This window comes from Syngnathus floridae, chromosome 11 (assembly GCF_059516105.1).
Source record: "Syngnathus floridae isolate MCC-2025c chromosome 11, RoL_Sflo_1.0, whole genome shotgun sequence".
NCBI lineage: Eukaryota > Metazoa > Chordata > Actinopteri > Syngnathiformes > Syngnathidae > Syngnathus > Syngnathus floridae.
Window position 1 is genome coordinate 13,351,081 of NC_142423.1, and position 20,349 is coordinate 13,371,429.

The following is a 20,349-nucleotide window of genomic DNA, read 5'->3' on the forward strand; positions in this document are numbered from 1 at the left end:
GTGGGCTCCCTCGTACATTTGCAGCCTGCAGCTTCTCAGCAGGCATCAAACGCCTCGTGTGGCGCAATGTCAAACTTGAATGCTGCCGGCAGATCACGACCACGCGCGGCCTCGGTTGTGATCCACTTCCACCAACAAACCCAGTGTCATCCTTTTTTTTTTTTCTTTTAAAGAAAAATGAATCAGGAGAATAACAATGAATCAAATGTGCTTTATATATATATTCTTAGAACACAACAGATGTAAAGGTGCACGGTTTACTATTAAGGCGCTTGAAATTGTTCTTTGCCACTCGAATAAAAGTAGACTGATCAGTATGGCAGTAAATTATTTTTGTCACAGTACGACACTGCCATCTTGTGGTGGTGTTTAGTCAGTGCAAATATTTATTGTGGATCCCGGTAAATTTGAGAACCAATACTAATGACTTCCATCAACCCCAAGGCACATTCAACACAATTTTGAGTAAGGTCAAAAATAACACCTGACTTGATAGGAACTTCCCAAATCGTGAGTAACACTAAAGCTGGATTTAAACTGCAAGGTTCACGTGACACAATTGGGAGCTGTTGTGGGACCATGAAGACAAACACATCAGAATCAGGCCTTTTTCAAATGTGGATACAAAAAAATAATTTGTATCAGCTGTATGTCAATGCGAGCGCAAATATACACAAAATATATCCAAAATATCCCAACTATAGCCACTCAGATATATTTTAATTCACTACATTTCACATTGATAAATGAAAAAGTTCATTTTAATTCAAGTTGACAGTTGACTTGCCTGCTCAGCACAAGATAAAATACTTTGGCTTTAAGCTGATGAATACAAAGAGGACTCAAATACACAATGACTTATTTTATTTCAAAGTAGGTTTCACCCAAGTGTTTTTCTCAGTTCATGCAGAATTAAAATGTGCTCTCTGTAGCACTTTGTTGAGTTCAAAAACGCAACACACCACTGTGATACACAGCTAAAAAAATGCAGTGTTATCCTCACTTCAGATATTAAAAGGCTTTTGTGGCTCCTTCTGCGGGAGAGGTTCTAGATGGCTCATTGAGTACTTGCGGTTGTCAAGGCCAATATTAGCAACACAGCGTTGATGCTTTATGATCATGACAAATACCTTTTGTGACTAGTTGCCTGCGACTTACAGCAACTCGACTTCTTATTTACGGGGGATATCTGCATATCGGTTGCTCAATGCAAATAAATAGGCTAAAAGACACAAATGATATTGGCACTGGAGTGGAATTAGTCACCTGGACTCATAGTTTAAATCCAGCCAAGTGACTCAGAACAATAAAAGAATGATGGTTTTGAAATAGTGTAAATGTAATACTTGCCTGCGCCTGTAAAACGTTCACTTATCCATCTTACATTCATTACGTTGAGTCCATAAAGGCTCACACGGCGTTCCCGGCCGGCACCTCATACTTGAAGACCACGCTGAAGAGCTTCCCGCCGAGCCGATCAGCCAGCCAGGAGTTCTTGATGACGGCCATTTTGAGGCTCTCGCAGCTGAGCGTGGCGTAGTAGTTGGTGTGGATGGCCCGGCCCATGCCCTCGATGATCACCAGGTCCGTGTGACGCTCGCGCACCACCATGGCCAAAACTTTGTCCAGGCGGCTGGAGGTGACGCAGCGCGCAACAAATCCGTCACGTGTACGCTACGACGAACACCGGGAGATGACTTTGCCTGTGCTTGGCATCTCAAGGTACCTTAGATCTAGGCAAGGAGAGCTGGAGCCGCTCTGAATCAAGGTCAATCTGTCGTCCCTCAGCCCCGCCCTGATCACAAGATGGCTGATGATCTCAAAGTGGCAAGAAAAAAAGTTTAACGGGGTCTTTATCAGCACTCACTGAATGACCGGGTCCATGGCGGCGATCCTCTCGGTCAGAATCTGCAGCTCGCCGTTCGTGACATCGTTCAGGGCCGGACCGGAGTTGCTGGCCAGCACCACCTACGCGCAGCAAACAAGAAACAATTGTTACAAATGCGAGTGATGTAGTTTGACTTGAAAAAGAAAATACGACTGCTCATCTGGGTTTCATAAAATCATAAAGAGTACTGACATAAATCAACAGAATGTAAAGAATTGAACATCGTGCTGTCCCTTCTGGTGTGCATGACTTGGCCACCTGGGGGCAGTATAATCAAGACAGAACTGACATCACACCAGTAATAAGGTAGGCCCGAGCAATTAGGAGTTGTGTCCCCAATACTTTTGTCCGGGTAGCATACATGGAGAGCCCCTGGTCTTGGTCTTACCTCTGTTCCGCGAGAGAGAAGCTCCCTGACAAAAGGCATCACTCCTAGAATGATGTCTACGCCGCTATTATCTACGAAAAACAAGGCACACTTGTGAGGACGCCCCTGTAAGACACAACCAGGACGGATTGCATTCAAGCACTCATTGGCCAGCCAGCGAACGAGCGAGCAAAAAAAGGAAATACTTAGGACGGCCGGCGGGGTTACAACAAACAATTGACCTTAAGTCTCTGGAGCCATTGGTCATATGAATCCACCAGCCACGGCCGCTCTGAAGGAAGAACCAGACAAACAAATGAATTTGGATGGCGGTTACCATCTTTTTTTTTTTAGTCTCATTACTACCTTCCAGCTGCCTTTTTGCCTCCTCAAAGCCAAACTCTGGGTCTGATTCCAGGACGCTGCACAGAAGGAAGTGTTGAGAGACCTCAGCAAGTCAATTAATAGTAACATCATGGAACAGAATGTGGAGAATGAAACAGGCTGTGCATCTTGATGTCTTCCCAGTGGCCCCAGATTGGCAGCGCACTCACTCGGAGACGGCCTTTGCTCCCCAGTCGAAGACGTTCCCAGCCAGGACGCCCCGGACCAGAGCGAACTGTCTCTGCTCCCAGCCCAGAGCCTCCAGACACCGGACGGCCTTCTGGTAGTATTTCAGCGCGCCGTCGTTCTCCTTTTGTTTGATCTAAACGCACACGCGAGAAAGGCCGAGGCGATGTGAAATATTAAAAATGTACGAAGGAGCAAACATTTGCGGTGGGCAGACTGCGATCCGACCTTGGAGTAGGGATCGGGAAAGTTGAACTCATTTAAACAGTGCTCCCGCGTGTCGAGCAGACTTCTGACCGTGAGAGAGCCGTAAGCGCTGGGTGATGAGAAAAATCGTTAGCCATGGACAAAACAAAAACGAGCAAAAAATAGCTCTGCTAACACCAGGAACCATTCCAATGCGGGAGGAGTGTAGGAACATCTTACAAGGGTTGGTGACGCAGGGTCTGAAGCTTGTGTCTGTACTTGTGGCGGAACTTCTCGGCCCGCTCCGCCGACTCGGCCATGTCGGGCTGACTGGCCACGGCTCGCTTCACCACCTACGCCCGACGACAAGAACACGAGTCCAGATGGCGTCCTAGTTTGTTCCCTGGCTTAAAGAAGAGGATTCGACGTGTGTTCTCACCCCGTCGAGGGCCTCCTCAAAGCAGTCCAGCCAGTATTCGCGGGCCGGGGCGTCCTCGGTGAGGTCCACCGTGTCTGGGATGTAGGAAGACGGGTCCTGGAGCAGATGGAGATTCACCAGCTGCCTCTCCAGACGGTCCATCTCAAGCATGTCGAACTGGAGCGCCCCACAGATAAAATCAATCAAAAAGTGAACCAAAAAAAATTATGGAAAAAAATTGAGTAGAGGTATGAGTAGCGGTAAAGCTATAAATAAAAGTTATTACAAAATAGGAAAGGGTCTCGCTGCTCAGTAAAAAAAAAAAACAATGTCAAGTCTGTTTTACATCATTGCAGTTTAAGTATTACATTGACTGTGCAGCTAATAAGGGTTTGACGAGAGATTCATTTGTGTTACATTCGGTTTTAGAAATTAAAACAGTCACAAAAGACAGGCGGCAAGGTTCAATGGTTAACTGGACGCTTCACACGCTGCACATAGAAATGACAGTTTGCAAGTTTGTCCCTCTGCAGAACTCAAACCACGTGCACAAGAAAATGTGCAAGCAGGTGAGTCAGCGAGGCACCAAGGCGAGGCCCGGCGGAGGTACTTACGGGAAACTGAAGGAGAGTGGGACAGAAGAAAATAAAAAGAAGATGATGATGATTTCATGATTAAATCAAAGATGACAGGTAAAGATTTCAAGTAAATTTAACGGAGGGGAAATGAGATGATGGTTGCCATGGGCTGTCGGAAGGCTCACCGTTCCGCTTCGTGCGCGTTGCATGGGATTCATTTCCGGAGAAATACTCATCAGGCCGGAGCTTCCCGCGTAATTCTCCCCCCAGCTGTACTGGTTTGGATCTGGAGCAAACACAAGTCGTCAAGCTTTTGAGTTGAGAGAACAACGGGCAAAAAGAAAATGACTTGTCTTCTTACTGTCTTCCTCGGCTCCTTTGAGAAAAGCCCCGATGGCTCCCAGATAGCCTTCGTGTCTGAGGAACAAGGCCTGCACCTCGCCCTGCACACGCACACACAGTCAATGAACCTCGCAAGCGTAATTTGAACGTGTGTCCTTGCCTTGGTGAAGAAGTTGATGCTGTAGGTGATGGTGTGCATGGTGACCGGATGGCCCCGAATGAAGAAGCCCCCGAAGTAGACGCGCGGCAGCTGGTGGAGTTTGGCGTAGAGGCAGGCCAGCTGCCCGATGTCGTTGCTGATCATGTGCAGCAAACTCTTCGCCATGTCCTCTTTGGAGAACTCTGAAAGGGACCGCACGGCAGAGCTGTATTGCCGGCCACAACATTAGGTACGCGGCGCCTCACCTTTGTCGGCCGTGGCGGACTTGCCGAAGCTGCTGGCAATCAAGTCACCGGTGAGGCCCAGTGAGCCGTACGATCCTCCGTAAATGTCTTTGACCAGCATGTCCACGCTTGTGTGCTGCCCCTTCGAGGCCAGTTGGAGCAACTCGTCAAACCTCTGCGGGACAGGAGGAAAAATATTCAGTATGAAATTTGGGGACCCCAAATGCTTTCTCACTCAAACATAATTTGGATGCTGAACTGTCCCGACTGCTTTATTCATCGGAGACTTTTGACAGTTAAAAAAAAACCAAATACCTTTGTTTTGGTGAGTAACGCCCCGAGGCCCCAGAACGTCCCCCCACCTATTGAGCTTCCTCCAATCCGCTCAAATTTGTCCTCCGATTCCACCTGTCAGCAGGACAAGACAGTAAGAAAAGACGAGCTGCGTGCATCCGTTTTCCACTCGTCACTGCGAGTTGGTAATGAGTTCCGACCTTGACGATGGAGACACCGGAGCCGATGTTGACGAGGAGGTAAGGGAAGATGTCCGGCTGGGTGGTCTGGAAGCGGAACTCGGAGTCGGCGTGCTTGGCGTACACGAAGGCCTCATGAGGGATGTTCCTCAGCACAAAGTTGCATCCCTTGATCAGACACGTCATCTCGTCCTCTTTGTCCACCCTCATACCACAAACAAATCAATCATCAAGCTACGACACGTAGTGACAAAGACGAGCAGGGAGCAGGAAATTTGCAACAGCCCCAAAAAAGTGTGCATGTCTGCCTTGGCTCAAATTGAACAATTAAAACCAAAAATGGCCTTACATGAAGAGACTCATCTCCCAGCTGCAAGAAAGTTTTTATATTGTAAAGAACACTCACTTGAGTCCCAGTTTCTTTTCCAGCAGTTCTTTGAATTTGTGCGCCCCGCCACCTGTGGCCTTGATGACTTTGGTGTCGGTGTTAACAAGGTGGTCTTTGATGAAGTCCAAGCAAGTTTCAATGTAGGCATTCTCAAACTTGATAAAGTGCAGGCGCGCCGTCACCTCCTCTTGAACCGAGATCTCATAAAGTTTGTCGCCGGCCGCCTCCTGGGAGACAAAAAAAATCTGTGTCCATTACACCTTCCTTCGGTTTGGTGATTTTTGAAATACACAAATCTCAGTGAAACATTCCCAGGACTTTGAAGACTCTACGGCAATAACAATTAAGTTGGAGGGAAAAAAACGGGGTCAAATAATACAGTTGGAGGGTGTCATAAAAACAAAACAATAATTACCTTGGCCGAGTGGTCAAAGGAGCGAACTTTGGCCACTTTGTGCTGAACTGTAGAATAATAAGCAAGTTTGGTGAGAGATCCACCTGTACAGAAGAAATCAAAAGTGGAGATTTATAAAGACGTGACCCAAGTAAACTGAGGGGGCAACATAAACAACTCAGCTAGCTTCAGCTGCTAAACTCCACGCTCGTCGAGGATATTGAACAATTAAATTCCGTATTTTGTTTAGATTAGATTCAAAAGAAGCATCTTAATGTGAGATGGTTTTGATAAAGGCAGCCTGTTTTCAAACTGACTTTGACTTGTACTTGGTTCTTGAACGCAGCACTATTTGCGCTTTTATATTTTAGTCGAACGGCGTTAAGGTGAAAGTAAACGTGCACATTTGCAGGTACCTATGTCTATGGCAAAGCGTTTGGCGTTCTCCAAATTGCGGAATATCTCGTCTGGAGGTAGAGTGATGCTTTTATCCATGGTATGGTGACGGCTCACGTCCCTGCTGTCAGGAAGGCTACATTCCGCCATAGTGGACGACGTGCTGACGTAGCCAGGCAGGCGTACGTGCACTGGACCAATCAGCGAGCACGCAAAGTTTGGTGGGCGGGGTCCCGTACATTCCGTACATTTGGGGTTTAAAAACATTTTAAAATGTTCGACAAAATATGATAACATTGAAATTAGGTTGATACTTTAATGTACGGTATTTTATGACTTGACCTTTTATTTGGAACATAATTTTAAAAGCCCCTATACGGATATATTACAAAATACCATACCAATACTATATCAGTGAAAATGAAGCGTTCTCAATAAGATATTTACGGTTTATGCTATTATTTCTTTAATAGCAATCACACTACTGATTACTTTACATTTTGAGTTGAGGTTTTCTCGTGTTCTCACTACGTATTTGCCCTATCATATTTTTAAATTTCATTCAGAATCGAGTTGAAAATACAAACAAAATAATATACCCCAAAATGCATTACCATTCTGGCTATATCCATAAATAAAATATCTGCTATTTGGGTTCGTTAATCTTCACGTTAAAACGATTTCATGCTTCATTAAAATTTCAAAATGCATATGGCATCATCAGTAATCCTATTAACCACTAGAGGTCAGCAGTGTCTTTAGTAAGAGGAGCAAACGCAATGGATGGGCGCATGCATGCATGGATGGATTAATGTTACTGTAAAAAAAATACCCCAGCCTGGTAGCCAAGTTTTCCCCTTTGTGTATGTTTGCAGGCATTTAAAAGGCACGACGAGAGTTTAAATAAAGGCATCTAACTAGTGGCAGGGCGTCAACCAAATCTCCCCTGTGAAGTGTGCCAAATCCCCTCAGGGATGGGTGGAGAGGAGGGGGGCTGTTTAGTGGTGGTGGGGGGGGGTTGTCCATGATTAATCACACCTCGTGCACTGTGACTCTGCGCTTGAGACGTTCCCACACTCCTCACATGATTGAGCCGGCGCCCGCTGAAGGGACATGTGCCTCGTTAAATGCTAATTCGCCCTCATTCGGGACCGTCTCCCTCCCCCCATCCCCAGACACACAGTCCACCACCACCACCACCCACTTGTGCCTCTCCTCCTTCTCTTCCTCTTCATCTTTAATGTCGGCTGCTTGCTAATGAGAGAGGAATTTGGGCAAATATTTGGACTGGACAGAGGCTCTGCTGGTTGAAGACAATGCAAATTATTTTGAGTGAGGCCATAAACCAGGATTAAACGCAAAGGAGCCCCAAAACAACAATTCTGGGGAAATTTGCATTTATGAGATGTCATTCCAAATGCATAGATGGCACTCATGCCCAATGCATGGCCAAACAAATGAATGTATGCTACAAAGGCAAAAGCTGTATTTTTTTTTTTTTTTTGCAATTCCCAGAAAATAAAAAACAGGCAAAAGATCATTAAATTATATTTGGTCTGGAAATACGGATTATAATGAATGATCCGCTTGATGTAAACATCTAAGGAGACCAACCCCCCCCTCCCATTTTGTCTATTGTGCCTGTGGGGCTTGTGAGTCTCTTTGCTTGGCCTTTCCCACACTGGCTTCCATTCAACACACTCGTGCGGGACAAAGGAAGTGTGTCTGCTTGCACATCACATTGATGACAGCGAGACTCACTTTACAGCTCCACTCCCACCGTTCCTCAATGGGGTCTCCGTAGCTTTTTTTGTTCAAGGGCCAACAAGAATGCAGACGCGCACAGGATTCCCAGGACTCGGCCAGCAATCCAGCCGACTGTTTATGTCGCTTGTATTCAGCCTTAAGGAAGAAAGAGACGCCCGTCACTCATTGTGTTTAATCACATGAGATGGCGCTTATTGTTTCATCAACTATGATATGGACACAATGAATTAATCGATCGGGTTGGATTTAATGACCAACCAAATATCATTTCCCCGAGTTGGCAAATATTTTGCCACATTCCACAAATTCCGTAGTTTCCCTCAATTCCACATTTCTGTGGCAGGAAATCTCATAGACGTGAAGTTGACATTTTATACATTTCGTTCATCCTTCCATAGTTGTCAAGCAAGTCAAATCCTGCTGACTTGAAAAATGTGCAAAATTCAGGACATTTTGGGAACCATTTTATCCAGGACAAACAATGCAGACATAGTTACCTCCGTCATCCACCTCCCTCAAAGGATTCAAAAAATTATTCATCTTGTAGTATTATTCCACAATTTCCATGACATTTGACCTCTTTCACTTAAACTTTGCATTTTGAACATTTTCCCCATTCTAATAAATTGCAAACCATTTAATAGTGCTCAGTTATGTTTGTGCCAAGACTTGAACTGTGAGGCAGACGTGCTCGCCACTCACTGTTGCTGCCACAGACAGATTTGTCATCAAATAATTGCAGAAATAATCCAGTTATGGGACACGTGCGTGCCTGCCCGTCTTGGAAAGCAGCAGATGTGCCACCTACAGGATCAGCACTTTCACACAGAGCTCAGTCAGACCCCCACTTTCCCGTCAGTCTAGCTGCCCCCCTGAGACGTATCTACTATTGTGACGCTGCTCTCTGATTGGCTGCCTGCCAGCGTGAGAAAGCGCAGAGGCCCACATTGATATGGAGATGCGGGACTATAAGTAGGAGGCATGAAGAGCGGGGAGACCATATTGTGCGTGGACAGCACATACACGCAACCAGCCATGGCACCTGCAAGCTCTCTGCAAGACTCTCACCTGACTCTCACGCACAAGGTACGCTCATCTTCAGCATCTCATAGAAAGCATTGTTTGAACAATATTCGGATGCTTGCAGGGAGAACTCGCAGGAAAAATTAAGTTTCATGGTGACGTTTTGAAATAGCGCAAATTTGCAACACTCGTACAGCACAGTGATTTATTTGAAGGTTTAATTGTCTATACAAAAGGAAAGGTTTTTACATTATTGGTAAGACATGGTGGAATAGTCTTAAAATGAAGACAAAAATTACATGAGTCAAAGTGGATATCAAAGATATTGAATAACAGCCATATTATTTTTTAGCACAATTCATTGGAATTTTGAAATATTTGCTTTTGTTTTTGACAATCAATAGTTGGGATTACCCTCTCCTGTATTTTAAAGCTATTTAATATGATGCATTTTTGGTATTTTTATATAAAAATTAGAATTCCATATCCTCATTTTCATTTGTTTCTGTTTCAGGTCCGAAAGCCTCTGGTGGAGAAGTTGAGGCGCGAGCGGATCAACAGCAGCATCGAGCAGCTGAAGACTCTCCTGGCTCCGGAGTTCCTCCAGCAGCAGCCCGACTCCAAGATGGAGAAGGCAGACGTGCTGGAAATGACCGTTTGCTTCCTCCGGCGACTCCAGTCCGCCCGTGGCGGTTACGCCAAATGCGCCAGGGAGGCGGCCACGTTCCTTTCCGAGGAGCGAGCCGGGAAGCACTTGAGCCAGCTGCGCTCTTCGTGCGAGGAGAAGCTGAGAGAGGAGGACCTGTCTGCTCTCGAAAAGGAAGAGAGCTCGGCCAAGGGCGCCCCCTGGAGGCCCTGGTAGACATTGAAACAAGTTCAACTCGCCTTTTGTGAAGGCCGAAGTGTTGCTGTGCAGACAGCTTTTGCATTGTTGTTCTTTTTGTTGAAAAAAAGTGTTCAAGTGTTAATTTGTGTAGTAAATTGAACTTTTTTCATTGGGCATGCATACACATTATATGACACCGTTGAATGGTGTGTTTGGTTTTCCCTCTATGTGGGAGCGTTGGTCATACATGTTGAACATGTGTCTGATTTACACATGTGTTTTAGGGTTTGTGCAGATGACACACACACACCTTCATTTAAGGTGTCACAATGAATGTATTGCTTTCAAACCAAGGCATTCGCAATAAAGCAATCATGAAAAAACAATGCATGTTTCTCTGGTGCTTCTTTTTTATTTTATTACCTTTTTTGATGTCTTCTTGTCCCTCTGTAGCACGAAGCTAAATTAAACTAGACATCTGTAAAATGCTGATGCAGCATGTTTGTCTTGCATGTTCTAATCTTTGTTTTTTTGTCGCATTCTCGACGAGCTGCAGACAACACAACATCGTCACACCTGCGGAAATCTTAAATTATTTTTTTCCACAATTGTCATTTTAGTATTATTGATTTTACTGCAGGGCGGCTCGGTGGCGCACTGGTTAGCACGTCCGCCTCACAGTTAAGAGGGTTTCGTTTTTCCCATTTTGTCACTGCGGGCCAGCTCAGTGGCCTTGTGGATGGCACATACTGCCTTACAGTTCAGAGGTTCTGTGTTTGAGTCTAAACTCCCGCACTAGTGTGGCGTTTGCATGTTCTGCAGGTATACCTTGACTCACAAATTCAAATCACGTTAGCTTCACTGAAGACTCCAAATTGCCCTTCAGTGTCAAAAAGATGAAACAAGTGAGGCGCACATACATTATTGCATTATTTATTCTTTCATTTTAAAAAAAATGTCAATAACACAAAACAAACTGAAAGCATACAACATATGCAAATAGGCAAAGTCCTTTTAAACAAAATAAAAGGTATATAATGCAAGTGAGCCCTTGAAACAAGGCAGGACATGTATGGGAAATGCGCTATGGCACATTTTCACATGGTTTAGTTTGACTAAGCACATTCTGCTCCGAAGGCAATCCAAAAAACGATTGCAGCCTTAAGAAAAAAGTAAAAATGAGCGGTTGCAAAGAAAACACAACCATAAGACACTTTGTGTGGGGACAAAAATAGCAGCAAAGTCATCAACGATCCGCCACCAACGTTCTCTTCGCCTCCAAAACTGCCTGAGTGAGGCAAAAGTGAGTCTTTGTGGAGTCGATTGTTGGTCAGAGGCTAGCAGCAAAGTGGCGCCAGGTCCTCGTCCGCGTCGGTGAAAAGCCGCAGGAGTTCCCGGGCGGGTTTAGAGTAACCCTGGTGAGAAAGCAGCGTCCTGCGCAGCGTTAGGAAGCACTTGGTCTTCTCCAGGAGCTCGGTCAGCGGGAGCCCGCGCTGCAGTACCAGATCCTCCAACAGGGCGCGCACTTTCTCCAAGCCACCGCTGCATTTCTTCTCCAGTGTGTGCAGCTTGCACCTGAACAAAAGAAAAGCATTTCATCTTTGTCAACTGGTCAAATTGGGACTGATAGAATTTGCAGAAAATTGTATCCAACTCTGCATAATATTTTGGTTCATTATTTGCATACCCGAATGAAGGCTGTTCCTAATGTTTTGACCTTCACTAAGGTGACCAAAATAACAGGAAGGGCTTTACCTGCATCCAACTGAAGGCTGTTCCTAATATTTTGATGCATCTGTGTCCCTCCATAAAGCTACAAACGTTTAATGTTCTGTTCTAATATTTTTACCCACTTATGTCACTAAATAAGGGAACCAAAATATTAGAAGTATGACATTAAACTACACAAAAATAAAAGCAAAGAAGATGCCAATGAATGGTGCCTCACCTGAAGAGCTGCTCCTTGATGCTGTCCTGAAGTTCGAGGTCTACGTACAGAGACATGATGTCTTATGCTTTGGAATCCAAGTGAGTGCGATGAGACGTGCCGATCCAGCGTGTCTCATTTATGCTCACCGGCAGCCAATCACAGGCCGGTGCGCTGCGAGCGGGGGACAATGGCGTGAATGGCGGAGCAGGTGGGCCGCCGGTCGGTTCACAGAAGGTCAGTGGGAAAATGTTCCTCCTTGGGTGGACACGACCCAAACGACCGACACCCCCTCCACGAGACTCCCAGATGAGGCCCGAGCGTGAGACTCAAGCGTGCGACAGAGTCTCACTTGAAAAGAGTCACAAGGAAAAATATTTATGAAATATGGAAAGGATGCTTTACTATTTTGGATAGAGTGGAAGTGTCCAATCATAAATGATCATTCTAAATCGCATCAAAGAATGTGGAATAAAATGACGGATGATTCTTCATGAGTACTTCCTTCCTTCCTTATACTACCTTTTCCCCTCTTTCTTGCTTATTTTCCAACAGCTTTCTTTTTGCTTCCATCCTTCCTTCTTCCTATCTTTCTTCTACCACCCAGCCATCCGTTATTTCCTCCTCCATTATTTTCCCCATAGCTTCTTCATCATCATCACTCCTATCACCATTCTTCCATCCTTCAGTCTTCCTGCAGTAGTCATGCATACGTCTTTCTTCCATCCATCCATCCATCCATCCATCCATCCATCCATCCATCCATCCATCCATCCATCCATCATGTTCCTTCCTTCTATCTTTCCATCAAAACCTTTTCCTCAATTTATTTTTCTTCCTGTCAGCCATCATTTTCATCTTTCTTCTTAATCGTTCCATCATGTGCTTGTGCTGTTGCCATGGTAACAGTGACCTGTGGGTGTGTGTGTGTCTTGAGGCTGTTGTGTGTTTCCCACGAGCGGATCATGGTTGGGCGGCGGGCAGATGGCGGCTGAATCAAATGGCCTCCCGTAAAGGCCTGGGAATCGCGCCGAGGCTTTTGTGGGACTAGACACACTTCTATTGTGATGGCCGCCTTTCACCAGTGTGGGAAGTCGTGTGTCACCACGGCTCCCAGGTCCCTGTGTGGAGGGGTGGGGGCACGAGGGGGATACGGGTAGGCACTTGTGCATGTCCAGTCATGTGCAGGGTGGGGGCAAAAATAAACCTCTGCACAGATGGAGCAGAGGTAATAACCAAGATAAGAACTGACCAAGTCAAAATGATCTACCTACAATAAAAATGCAAAACATAAATGTATTTCTTCTATATTATCATTATTTAAGTTATTATCATTAGGATTTAATATTGTGTATTCTTTCTTTCCTTTTTCTCTTTTAGGATAAGTAAAGTATTTTTGAAATTGAATTTGAAACATACATGAACCCACATTGCACAATACAACTCACATTTGCCCTTACCTTGCACTGAATGGCATCAGGGGTGTAAAATTCAAGAAAAATCACATTAATAAGGATAAGCCTGCCACGTTCATAAACAAAAAAATCAAAACAAAAAAAAGACACTGATATGAAATGTAATAAAACAATGAATATTAACGTTGCTGTACGTACGCATGCGCAAAGTAGGCAAGCTACTTTCGGGTTAGCTTAGCACAGAACTACAACGAACATTTACAGAAGAAATTAAGTGCAAACTCTTACCAGCTGCCATTTGGACGTTAAATCATGATCGAGGCAATTTTTTAGAAAATTATATCAGGTTAAATTATGTTATGTTCTTATTATCATTTCTGCCTGAGAGTAATTTCGTTGCGAGGTGTTGTGTGCATTTATTTTTATGTTCCGGGATGGTACGCTACTTCATTTAAGTTCCGGCATTGACGAATGTGAATTATTTTTCTGTTAATGTTATTTATATTTACTCAAGCATCGTTTTGATTCTTGTCGCAGATTTTTTTTTTATTTCAATGAGTCAAAGTTGGATGGTTGTATTGATAGATGAAGTTATAATTATTATAATGTTTTTTATTATATTTACCAATAAAAAATATAAAATCTGACAATGCTATGCAGTAAATTGGTAATACAAAATCAAATCACAACACAAAGTGTTTCCGATGACATTTTTGTTTAGTGACAAAGACTCAACTCAGCAATGTGATGAGACATAACACAATCAGTCGGAAACACATTTGTCTTTACAAAAGACACAACTTGTTCAAACAAACAAAACAAAGGCATTGATGTGACAAAAGCCACCTTAAAACAGGTCAGAATGTTAATCTGACATTAGACTGAAAAGACAATCTTTTCTTCATTTTACATGAGCAATCGGAAGATCAGTATGATCCAGAACATTGCTATAAAACACAATGTCCTCACGTTTGCATACAATAATGTATCAAAAGGTCTTACAACAATCAAAAATACAATTGCTAAAGCAATCATAATTTTAATGCCACATACATGATAAACATGTTATTTTAAGATATTATTGCTTCCATAGGAAAAGTAACCCAGCAAAAACTGGAGATAAGTATGATCAATCACATGATGGAGTAACATCATTGACATACAAAAATGTGTCAAAGGGCTTTAAATAAACAATGAGTATTGCTTTTGTTTTCATGGAAAAGGTCATCCAGAAAAAAATAATCAACATGATCAGTAACAAAATTGGAACCATATCCATAAGAATGTCACAAAATAACCTTGCAAAATTACAATATGAGTCATGCAACATGCATGATTAAAAAAAGACCGTTTTGCTATTTTCCCGATAGGAAAATAACTCTAGCAAACAGCTGAGATCAATATAATCAATAACACACAAGAAAATGAACATTGTGATCATGTAAGAATACATGAAGGGATTCACAAATGGTTAATCATGATTGTCGAAGCAATCGGACTCTAATGAGATTCACCGGAATAGATCATGCAACATGCATGAAAAACATTCTTGCAAAAGATGCTTTGCTATTTTTTCCCGATTGGAAAATTCCTCCAACAAAAAGTAGGAGATCAATATGATCAGAAGTAACATCATCCTGTAAGAATACTTGAAAAGATTCACAAATGGTTAATAATGATTGTCAAAGCAATCAGACTCTTTATGCAACATGCACAACAAGATATTATTATTGCTGTTGTTTCCATAGGATATCAACCAGCAAGACAAAATGATCAATATGATCAATAACAATAACATTTTCATATTTGAAAATATACGGAAAAGAAGAAGATTGCAATTGCAATCAGATGGGATAAATGCATCGTGCATAACAAAAGATATTCCGTCGATAGTTTCCATCGGAAATAAAACTAGTTGTCATGAGAACGGCTCATGGGAGTCAGTTGAGTCTGTCTACCAGGGCCTCCAGGGGACGCTCTGGGATGGGCGCTCCTCTTTGCTGCTGCTGCTGCCACGGCCCGGAGAGCTGAGAGGAGACAAGTCTTCCTCCGCCACGCTCTTCTCCTCCAAGGAAAACCCGAGCTGGCCAAAGCACGCCCCGGCTGGAGTGACGGACTGGAGTCTCCTGAGGACGCAAACGGTCATCTCCAGGATGTCCGCCTTCTCCATCTTGGAGTCTTTGTGCTGCCGGAGGAACTCAGTGGACAGGAGAGACTTGAGCTGCTCGATGCTGCTGTTGATTCGCTCTCGCCGGAACTTTTCCACCAGAGGCTTTCGAATCTGCACAGGGAACAAACCAGGATGAGGACGCTTGTCCAGCAGCGAGTGTGCGACGACGATGAAGAGGGGACGATAGAGATGAACGTACCTTGTGAGTGGGAGTCAGTGAGTCTTGCAGAGAGATTGCAGGTGCCATGGCTGGATGTATTTGTGTGCTGTCCATGCACAGTGTGTTCTCCCTGCTCTTCATGCCGCCTACTTATAGTCCCGCATCTCCATATCAATGTGGGCCTCTGCGCTTTCTCACGCTGGCAGGCAGCCAATCAGAGAGCAGCGTGGGGGGGGGCACAATAGTTACGTCTCAGGGGAGCAGCTGGGCCACTGCAAGGGACCTAAGGGAGGCTTTGTGACAGCTCTGGTGGGAAAGTGCTGACCCTGTAGGGAGCACATCTGCTGCCATCAATGACTTGGACCTGCCACACGCCATTATGAGTCTTCGTGACGTCAAACAGGGAGAACGCATTCCTCTATGTGCATTCTTAAGAAATAACCAGTCGGGTCATTTTTATATCAGTTGTGTGATGTGTTTGACCTTTATCAAAATGGTTGAGTTAAAATATCTCCTCGTCAGTGTCGCATTTATTTTCGCATCGGCGCTCACGTGTCGCTTAAAAGTCAGTTGTTTCATAAGATTACCTCCGTTTGTTGTTTTCAAAAAGAGGCAGGTGGTTTTGAAAAATAAGGTACGGGAAAATAAATGCTAGAAGCAATCACAGTCCGTGATTTATATTAGCAGAGTGCCTCGAAACACATTTTCAAACACGTGTGTGTGTTCACGTGTTGACGATCCACTTGTTGCTCACAAGACACGTCGGTGGGAAGTGCTCGCGACCCCGCGGGCCAAAGTTGACCCCACACGCCAAACACTCCGCTTAGCTGGCAAACTGATGGGCTGAATAATGACATGCGCTCGCATTGTGGCCACGATGGGAAAGCGCGCCAGAGTCTCTCTCAGGGCAGATGATTGACAATTGAAGCTGACCTTTGACCTCTGAGTGGAGCACACAATCCTCAGCACATCAATATGACAATCATAAATGACAACAGATAGAAAATGAGTCTGCAACGAAAAACAACTAAAAAAGTCTATATCTTCTTAACATTGTAGTAAAGAACATTTTGCTCGTCGTTTTTACAAACTGACAATATTTCGCCTGTGTCCCGTTTTTGCTCAGTAAGTTTTCTTTTCTACCTGATCTCGTCAAACCGGTTCCAGGAGTGCCTTGCGCTTGCGTCGCTTTGCTTGTATTTAATTCACTGGTTTAGGGCGCCACCAGCAGGCCGCTGTTCTCCAAACTCCAAAGGGATTTGGCACGCTTCAGGAAACAGCTGCTGTCATCGGCCAATGGTGCCCGTTCCCTCCAGATGTCATCCTGTGTGTGTGTGTTTGTGTGTGTGACTCCATTGACACGTGGGAAAGCGGTGACCCTGAGAGAGCACATCAATAGCTTTGACCCGGCACACGCCATGATAATGCTGGTTGGGAGTGTGTGGGGGGGGGGGGATCGCTACGTAGATACCACAACTGATGATGAGAAACAGTGAAGAAAAAAAAATCCATGCAAAACTTAGCGGTCTCACAATTAGCAACTAATCAATGATCAGATGAATTGTTGACTGTTTTGAGAATCAAGCAATCGTTTGGTGCCATCGCCAAACTTAATTTTCTGACATGTTATGGACCAAACCTGGAAATGAATGATGATGAGTTTATGGGAAACGAATGGCATCGCTATTGTGTTGTGTTACTGTTTTTAAAACTCAAAAGCACTGAGGCCATTATGCCAAGATGCTAAGAGATGCACGTGCAAATCGGATGGACGTCAGGGTGTGTGTGTGAAGTGGCGTCTCCGGGGCTTTTGTCCCAGGGGGATTCCTCAGGGAGGGCCCCCCTCCTCCAGTTCCCACACTTCCACCAAGCGTGTCTCATTAGGCGGGCGCCACTAAACCCGCCCGTAGGGAGGCCATGACGGACAAACTTGATTTTTATGAGTCAACTTATTGTTTGTGTTGGTTCTTGTGGCGCTTGTCAGGCATGCAGCAGTCTGATGGTGACTGCTGGGACTTGTGAGCAGAAGCTTCGTGCCGCTTTCCCACACACGCTGCTTCAAAAGCAAGCCCAAAGACACGGCATGAAGGCCGATCGGGTTACACACACAAAAGGGGACATCTGGAGGGAACGGGCGCCATTGGCCAATGACAGCAGCTGTTTCCTGAAGTGTGCCAATTCCCTTTGGAGTTTGGAGAATAGCAGCCCGCTGGTGGTACCCTCCTCGTTGGTCACCACGAAGCACTTTCACACGCTCGGCTTTCAAAATGAGCCAATATAGAACAACAATGATCAACATCTTTGTCCGGCAAGACACAGACCAAAGCAGGAATAACCGAGTTAGTTAGTATCTTCTGCACAATTTGAAATAATGTCCTGTTTGAAAAATGGGATGGAAATCTTTTTATCTGAATGTATTAATTAAAAGCGTGTGTTTAAAAACCAAACACTAAGATAGCAGATGTGACATTGTAGCTAGGTAGTTAAATTGGGTTCTAGTTGGATCCTGATTGTACGCTCGTCCCATAACCAGAGGTCAAAAGTCAGCTTCAATTGTCGCTCATCTGCCCTGAGAGAGACTCTGGCGCGCTTTCCCACAGCGGCCACAATGCGAGCGCGTGTCATTATGCAGCCCATCAGTTAGCCCCAGTCAGCTAAGCGGAGCGTTTAGGCGTGTGGGGTCAACTTTGGCCCGCGGGCTCGCGAGCGCTTCCCACCGACGTGTCTCGTGGGCAACAAGTGGATCGTCAACACACGTGTTTGATAAACATGACTACCGATGAGGAGATACATATTTTAACTCGACCATTTTGGTCATCATCACACAACTGATATAAAAATGACCCGACTGGTTATTTCTTAAGGATGCACATAGAGGAATGCGTTCTCCCTGTTTGACGTCACGAAGACTCATAATGGCGTGTGGCAGGTCCAAGTCATTGATGGCAGCAGATGTGCTCTCTACAGGGTCAGCACTTTCCCACCAGAGCCCTCACAAAGCCTCCCTTAGGTCCCTTGCAGTGGTCCAGCTGCTCCCCTGAGACGTAACTATTGTGCCCCCCCACGCTGCTCTCTGATTGGCTGCCTGCCAGCGTGAGAAAGCGCAGAGGCCCACATTGATATGGAGATGCGGGACTATAAGTAGGAGGCATGAAGAGCAGGGAGGACACACTGTGCATGGACAGCACACAAATGCATCCAGCCATGGCACCTGCAACCTCTCTGCAAGACTCACTGACTCCCACTCACAAGGTACGTTCATCTCCATCGTCCCCTCTTCATCATGGTCGCACACTCGCTGCTGGACAAGCGTTCTCATCCTTGGTTTATTCCCTGTGCAGATTCGAAAGCCTCTGGTGGAAAAGTTCCGGCGAGAGCGAATCAACAGCAGCATCGAGCAGCTCAAGTCTCTCCTGTCCGCCGAGTTCCTCCAGCAGCACAAAGACTCCAAGATGGAGAAGGCAGACATTCTGGAGATGACCGTTTGCGTCCTCAGGAGACTCCAGTCCGTCCCTCCAACCGGGGCGTGCTTTGAACGACTCGAGTCTTCCTGTGAGAACAGTGTGGCGGAGGAGGACTTGTCTCCTCCCAGCTCTGCAGGCAGCAGCAGCAGCAGCAGCAAGGAGTGCTTGTCCCAGAGCGCCCCCTGGAGGCCCTGGTAGACAGACTCAACTGACCCCCATGAGCCGTTCTCATGACACGACCACAACTTGTTTTATTTCCAATGGAAACTCCGCATCGACGGAATATCTTTTGTTATGCACGATGCATTCATCACATCTGATTGCAATTGCAATTTTCTTCTTTTCCATATTTTTTCAAATATGAAAATGTTCATTTGTTATTGATCATATTGATCATTTTGTCTTGCTGGTTGAGGTCCTATGGAAACAACAGCAATAATAATATCTTGTTGTGCATGTTGCATAAAGAGTCTGATTGCCTTGACAATCATTATTAAGCATTTGTGAATCTTTTCATGTATTCTTACATGATGATGTTACTTCTGATCATATTGATCTCCTACTTTTTGTAGGAGGAATTTTCCAATCGGGAAAAAATAGCAAAGCATCTTTTGCAAGAATGTTTTTCATGCATGTTGTATGATCTATTCTGGTGAATCTCATTACTTGAGATTTGAATTATGACTGAATTATATTTGCATTTTGTGAAAGAATCCATTAAGACATGCAATCACTGTTGTTTAGTGATAATATTTTTCATTTGTCATGCCATGATGATGTATTATTATTTTGTCCTTTCTGTGGACATCAAGTTATGATCTGTTTTAGGGTCAATGAATAATAGTCTTTTATTCATAAAAGCTTTGAGTTGAAAAACAGTATGATCTGTTGCAAAGCAACAAATGTATAATTCGATGTTTTAGTCTTGAGTAGACTTGTGTTCTTACGTTGTGATGCATCATCACTTGCCTCAATATGGCTTATTGAGCAATTAAAAAAACATTGTAATGTGAAAATATATTGTCATTTATGTCTTTTTCATACACGTCAAAACATAAATAGTCATTCGTATTTCCCCAAAGCAGCAGACGCTTGTGATCCACAATTCATTTAAAAATGTATGCGCTGTGGATGGACAGTTCTTTTAGCTTTTGAGAGCATGCTGGTAAAAAGAAACTTATTTCACCCAAAAAAAAATCCAATCTGAATCTGC

The 20,349-nt window shown here is 44.5% G+C and overlaps 5 protein-coding genes across 7 annotated transcripts; 2 read left to right on the top strand and 3 right to left on the bottom strand.

Moving 5' to 3' along the window:
- Positions 1-842: 842 nt before the first annotated feature.
- On the bottom strand, positions 843-6,552 carry pank4 (pantothenate kinase 4 (inactive)). The gene is made up of 19 exons (XM_088389948.1): positions 6,405-6,552; positions 6,010-6,092; positions 5,613-5,821; positions 5,228-5,411; positions 5,049-5,141; positions 4,755-4,908; positions 4,510-4,691; positions 4,369-4,450; positions 4,193-4,293; positions 3,451-3,606; positions 3,252-3,364; positions 3,054-3,141; positions 2,810-2,961; positions 2,622-2,677; positions 2,498-2,547; positions 2,277-2,381; positions 1,868-1,968; positions 1,727-1,795; positions 843-1,633 (listed from the first exon to the last, which is right to left on the bottom strand). Exons 1-19 carry the CDS (start codon positions 6,532-6,534, stop codon positions 1,411-1,413), a joined length of 2,331 nt encoding a protein of 776 aa, XP_088246074.1. The 5' UTR covers positions 6,535-6,552; the 3' UTR covers positions 843-1,410.
- Positions 6,553-9,108: 2,556 nt separating this feature from the next.
- On the top strand, positions 9,109-10,386 carry LOC148391215 (transcription factor HES-5-like). The gene is made up of 2 exons (XM_088389951.1): positions 9,109-9,237; positions 9,689-10,386. The coding sequence occupies exons 1-2, from the start codon at positions 9,133-9,135 to the stop codon at positions 10,034-10,036; spliced, it is 453 nt and encodes a 150-aa protein (XP_088246077.1). The 5' UTR covers positions 9,109-9,132; the 3' UTR covers positions 10,037-10,386.
- A 531-nt stretch (positions 10,387-10,917) lies between these two features.
- Positions 10,918-13,769, bottom strand: LOC148391216 (uncharacterized). 3 transcript variants are annotated; one of them, XM_088389955.1, is made up of 3 exons: positions 13,631-13,769; positions 11,949-12,101; positions 10,918-11,575 (listed from the first exon to the last, which is right to left on the bottom strand). In XM_088389955.1, exons 2-3 carry the CDS (start codon positions 12,002-12,004, stop codon positions 11,338-11,340), a joined length of 294 nt encoding a protein of 97 aa, XP_088246081.1. In that variant the 5' UTR covers positions 12,005-12,101; positions 13,631-13,769; the 3' UTR covers positions 10,918-11,337. The 3 variants fall into 3 exon arrangements, with proteins under 3 accessions (XP_088246081.1, XP_088246078.1, XP_088246079.1); XM_088389952.1 differs by having other exon boundaries at positions 11,949-13,048; positions 13,631-13,759; XM_088389953.1 differs by having other exon boundaries at positions 11,949-12,278; positions 13,631-13,758.
- Positions 13,770-13,995: 226 nt separating this feature from the next.
- Positions 13,996-15,951, bottom strand: LOC148391217 (transcription factor HES-5-like). The gene is made up of 2 exons (XM_088389910.1): positions 15,712-15,951; positions 13,996-15,623 (listed from the first exon to the last, which is right to left on the bottom strand). Exons 1-2 carry the CDS (start codon positions 15,811-15,813, stop codon positions 15,297-15,299), a joined length of 429 nt encoding a protein of 142 aa, XP_088246036.1. The 5' UTR covers positions 15,814-15,951; the 3' UTR covers positions 13,996-15,296.
- A 2,619-nt stretch (positions 15,952-18,570) lies between these two features.
- LOC148391218 (transcription factor HES-4-like) lies at positions 18,571-20,154 on the top strand. The gene is made up of 2 exons (XM_088390578.1): positions 18,571-18,924; positions 19,014-20,154. The coding sequence occupies exons 1-2, from the start codon at positions 18,823-18,825 to the stop codon at positions 19,332-19,334; spliced, it is 423 nt and encodes a 140-aa protein (XP_088246704.1). The 5' UTR covers positions 18,571-18,822; the 3' UTR covers positions 19,335-20,154.
- The last annotated feature ends 195 nt before the right edge of the window (positions 20,155-20,349 follow it).

Bases quoted from the DNA above. Each gene is read 5' to 3' on its own strand.
- pank4 (XM_088389948.1), bottom strand. From the start codon at position 6,534: ATGGCGGAATGTAGCCTTCCTGACAGCAGGGACGTGAGCCGTCACCAT. The intron at 3,607-4,192 runs GTGAGCCTTCCG...GGGGCGCTCCAG, and splicing joins AACGCGCACGAAGCGGAACG to TTCGACATGCTTGAGATGGA. The intron at 3,142-3,251 runs GTAAGATGTTCC...CTCATCACCCAG, and splicing joins ACCCTGCGTCACCAACCCTT to CGCTTACGGCTCTCTCACGG.
- LOC148391215 (XM_088389951.1), top strand. From the start codon at position 9,133: ATGAAGAGCGGGGAGACCATATTGTGCGTGGACAGCACATACACGCAA. The intron at 9,238-9,688 runs GTACGCTCATCT...TTTCTGTTTCAG, and splicing joins ACCTGACTCTCACGCACAAG to GTCCGAAAGCCTCTGGTGGA.
- LOC148391216 (XM_088389955.1), bottom strand. From the start codon at position 12,004: ATGTCTCTGTACGTAGACCTCGAACTTCAGGACAGCATCAAGGAGCAG. The intron at 11,576-11,948 runs GTGAGGCACCAT...TCTTTTGTTCAG, and splicing joins ATCAAGGAGCAGCTCTTCAG to GTGCAAGCTGCACACACTGG.
- LOC148391217 (XM_088389910.1), bottom strand. From the start codon at position 15,813: ATGAAGAGCAGGGAGAACACACTGTGCATGGACAGCACACAAATACAT. The intron at 15,624-15,711 runs GTACGTTCATCT...TTCCCTGTGCAG, and splicing joins CACTGACTCCCACTCACAAG to ATTCGAAAGCCTCTGGTGGA.
- LOC148391218 (XM_088390578.1), top strand. From the start codon at position 18,823: ATGAAGAGCAGGGAGGACACACTGTGCATGGACAGCACACAAATGCAT. The intron at 18,925-19,013 runs GTACGTTCATCT...TTCCCTGTGCAG, and splicing joins CACTGACTCCCACTCACAAG to ATTCGAAAGCCTCTGGTGGA.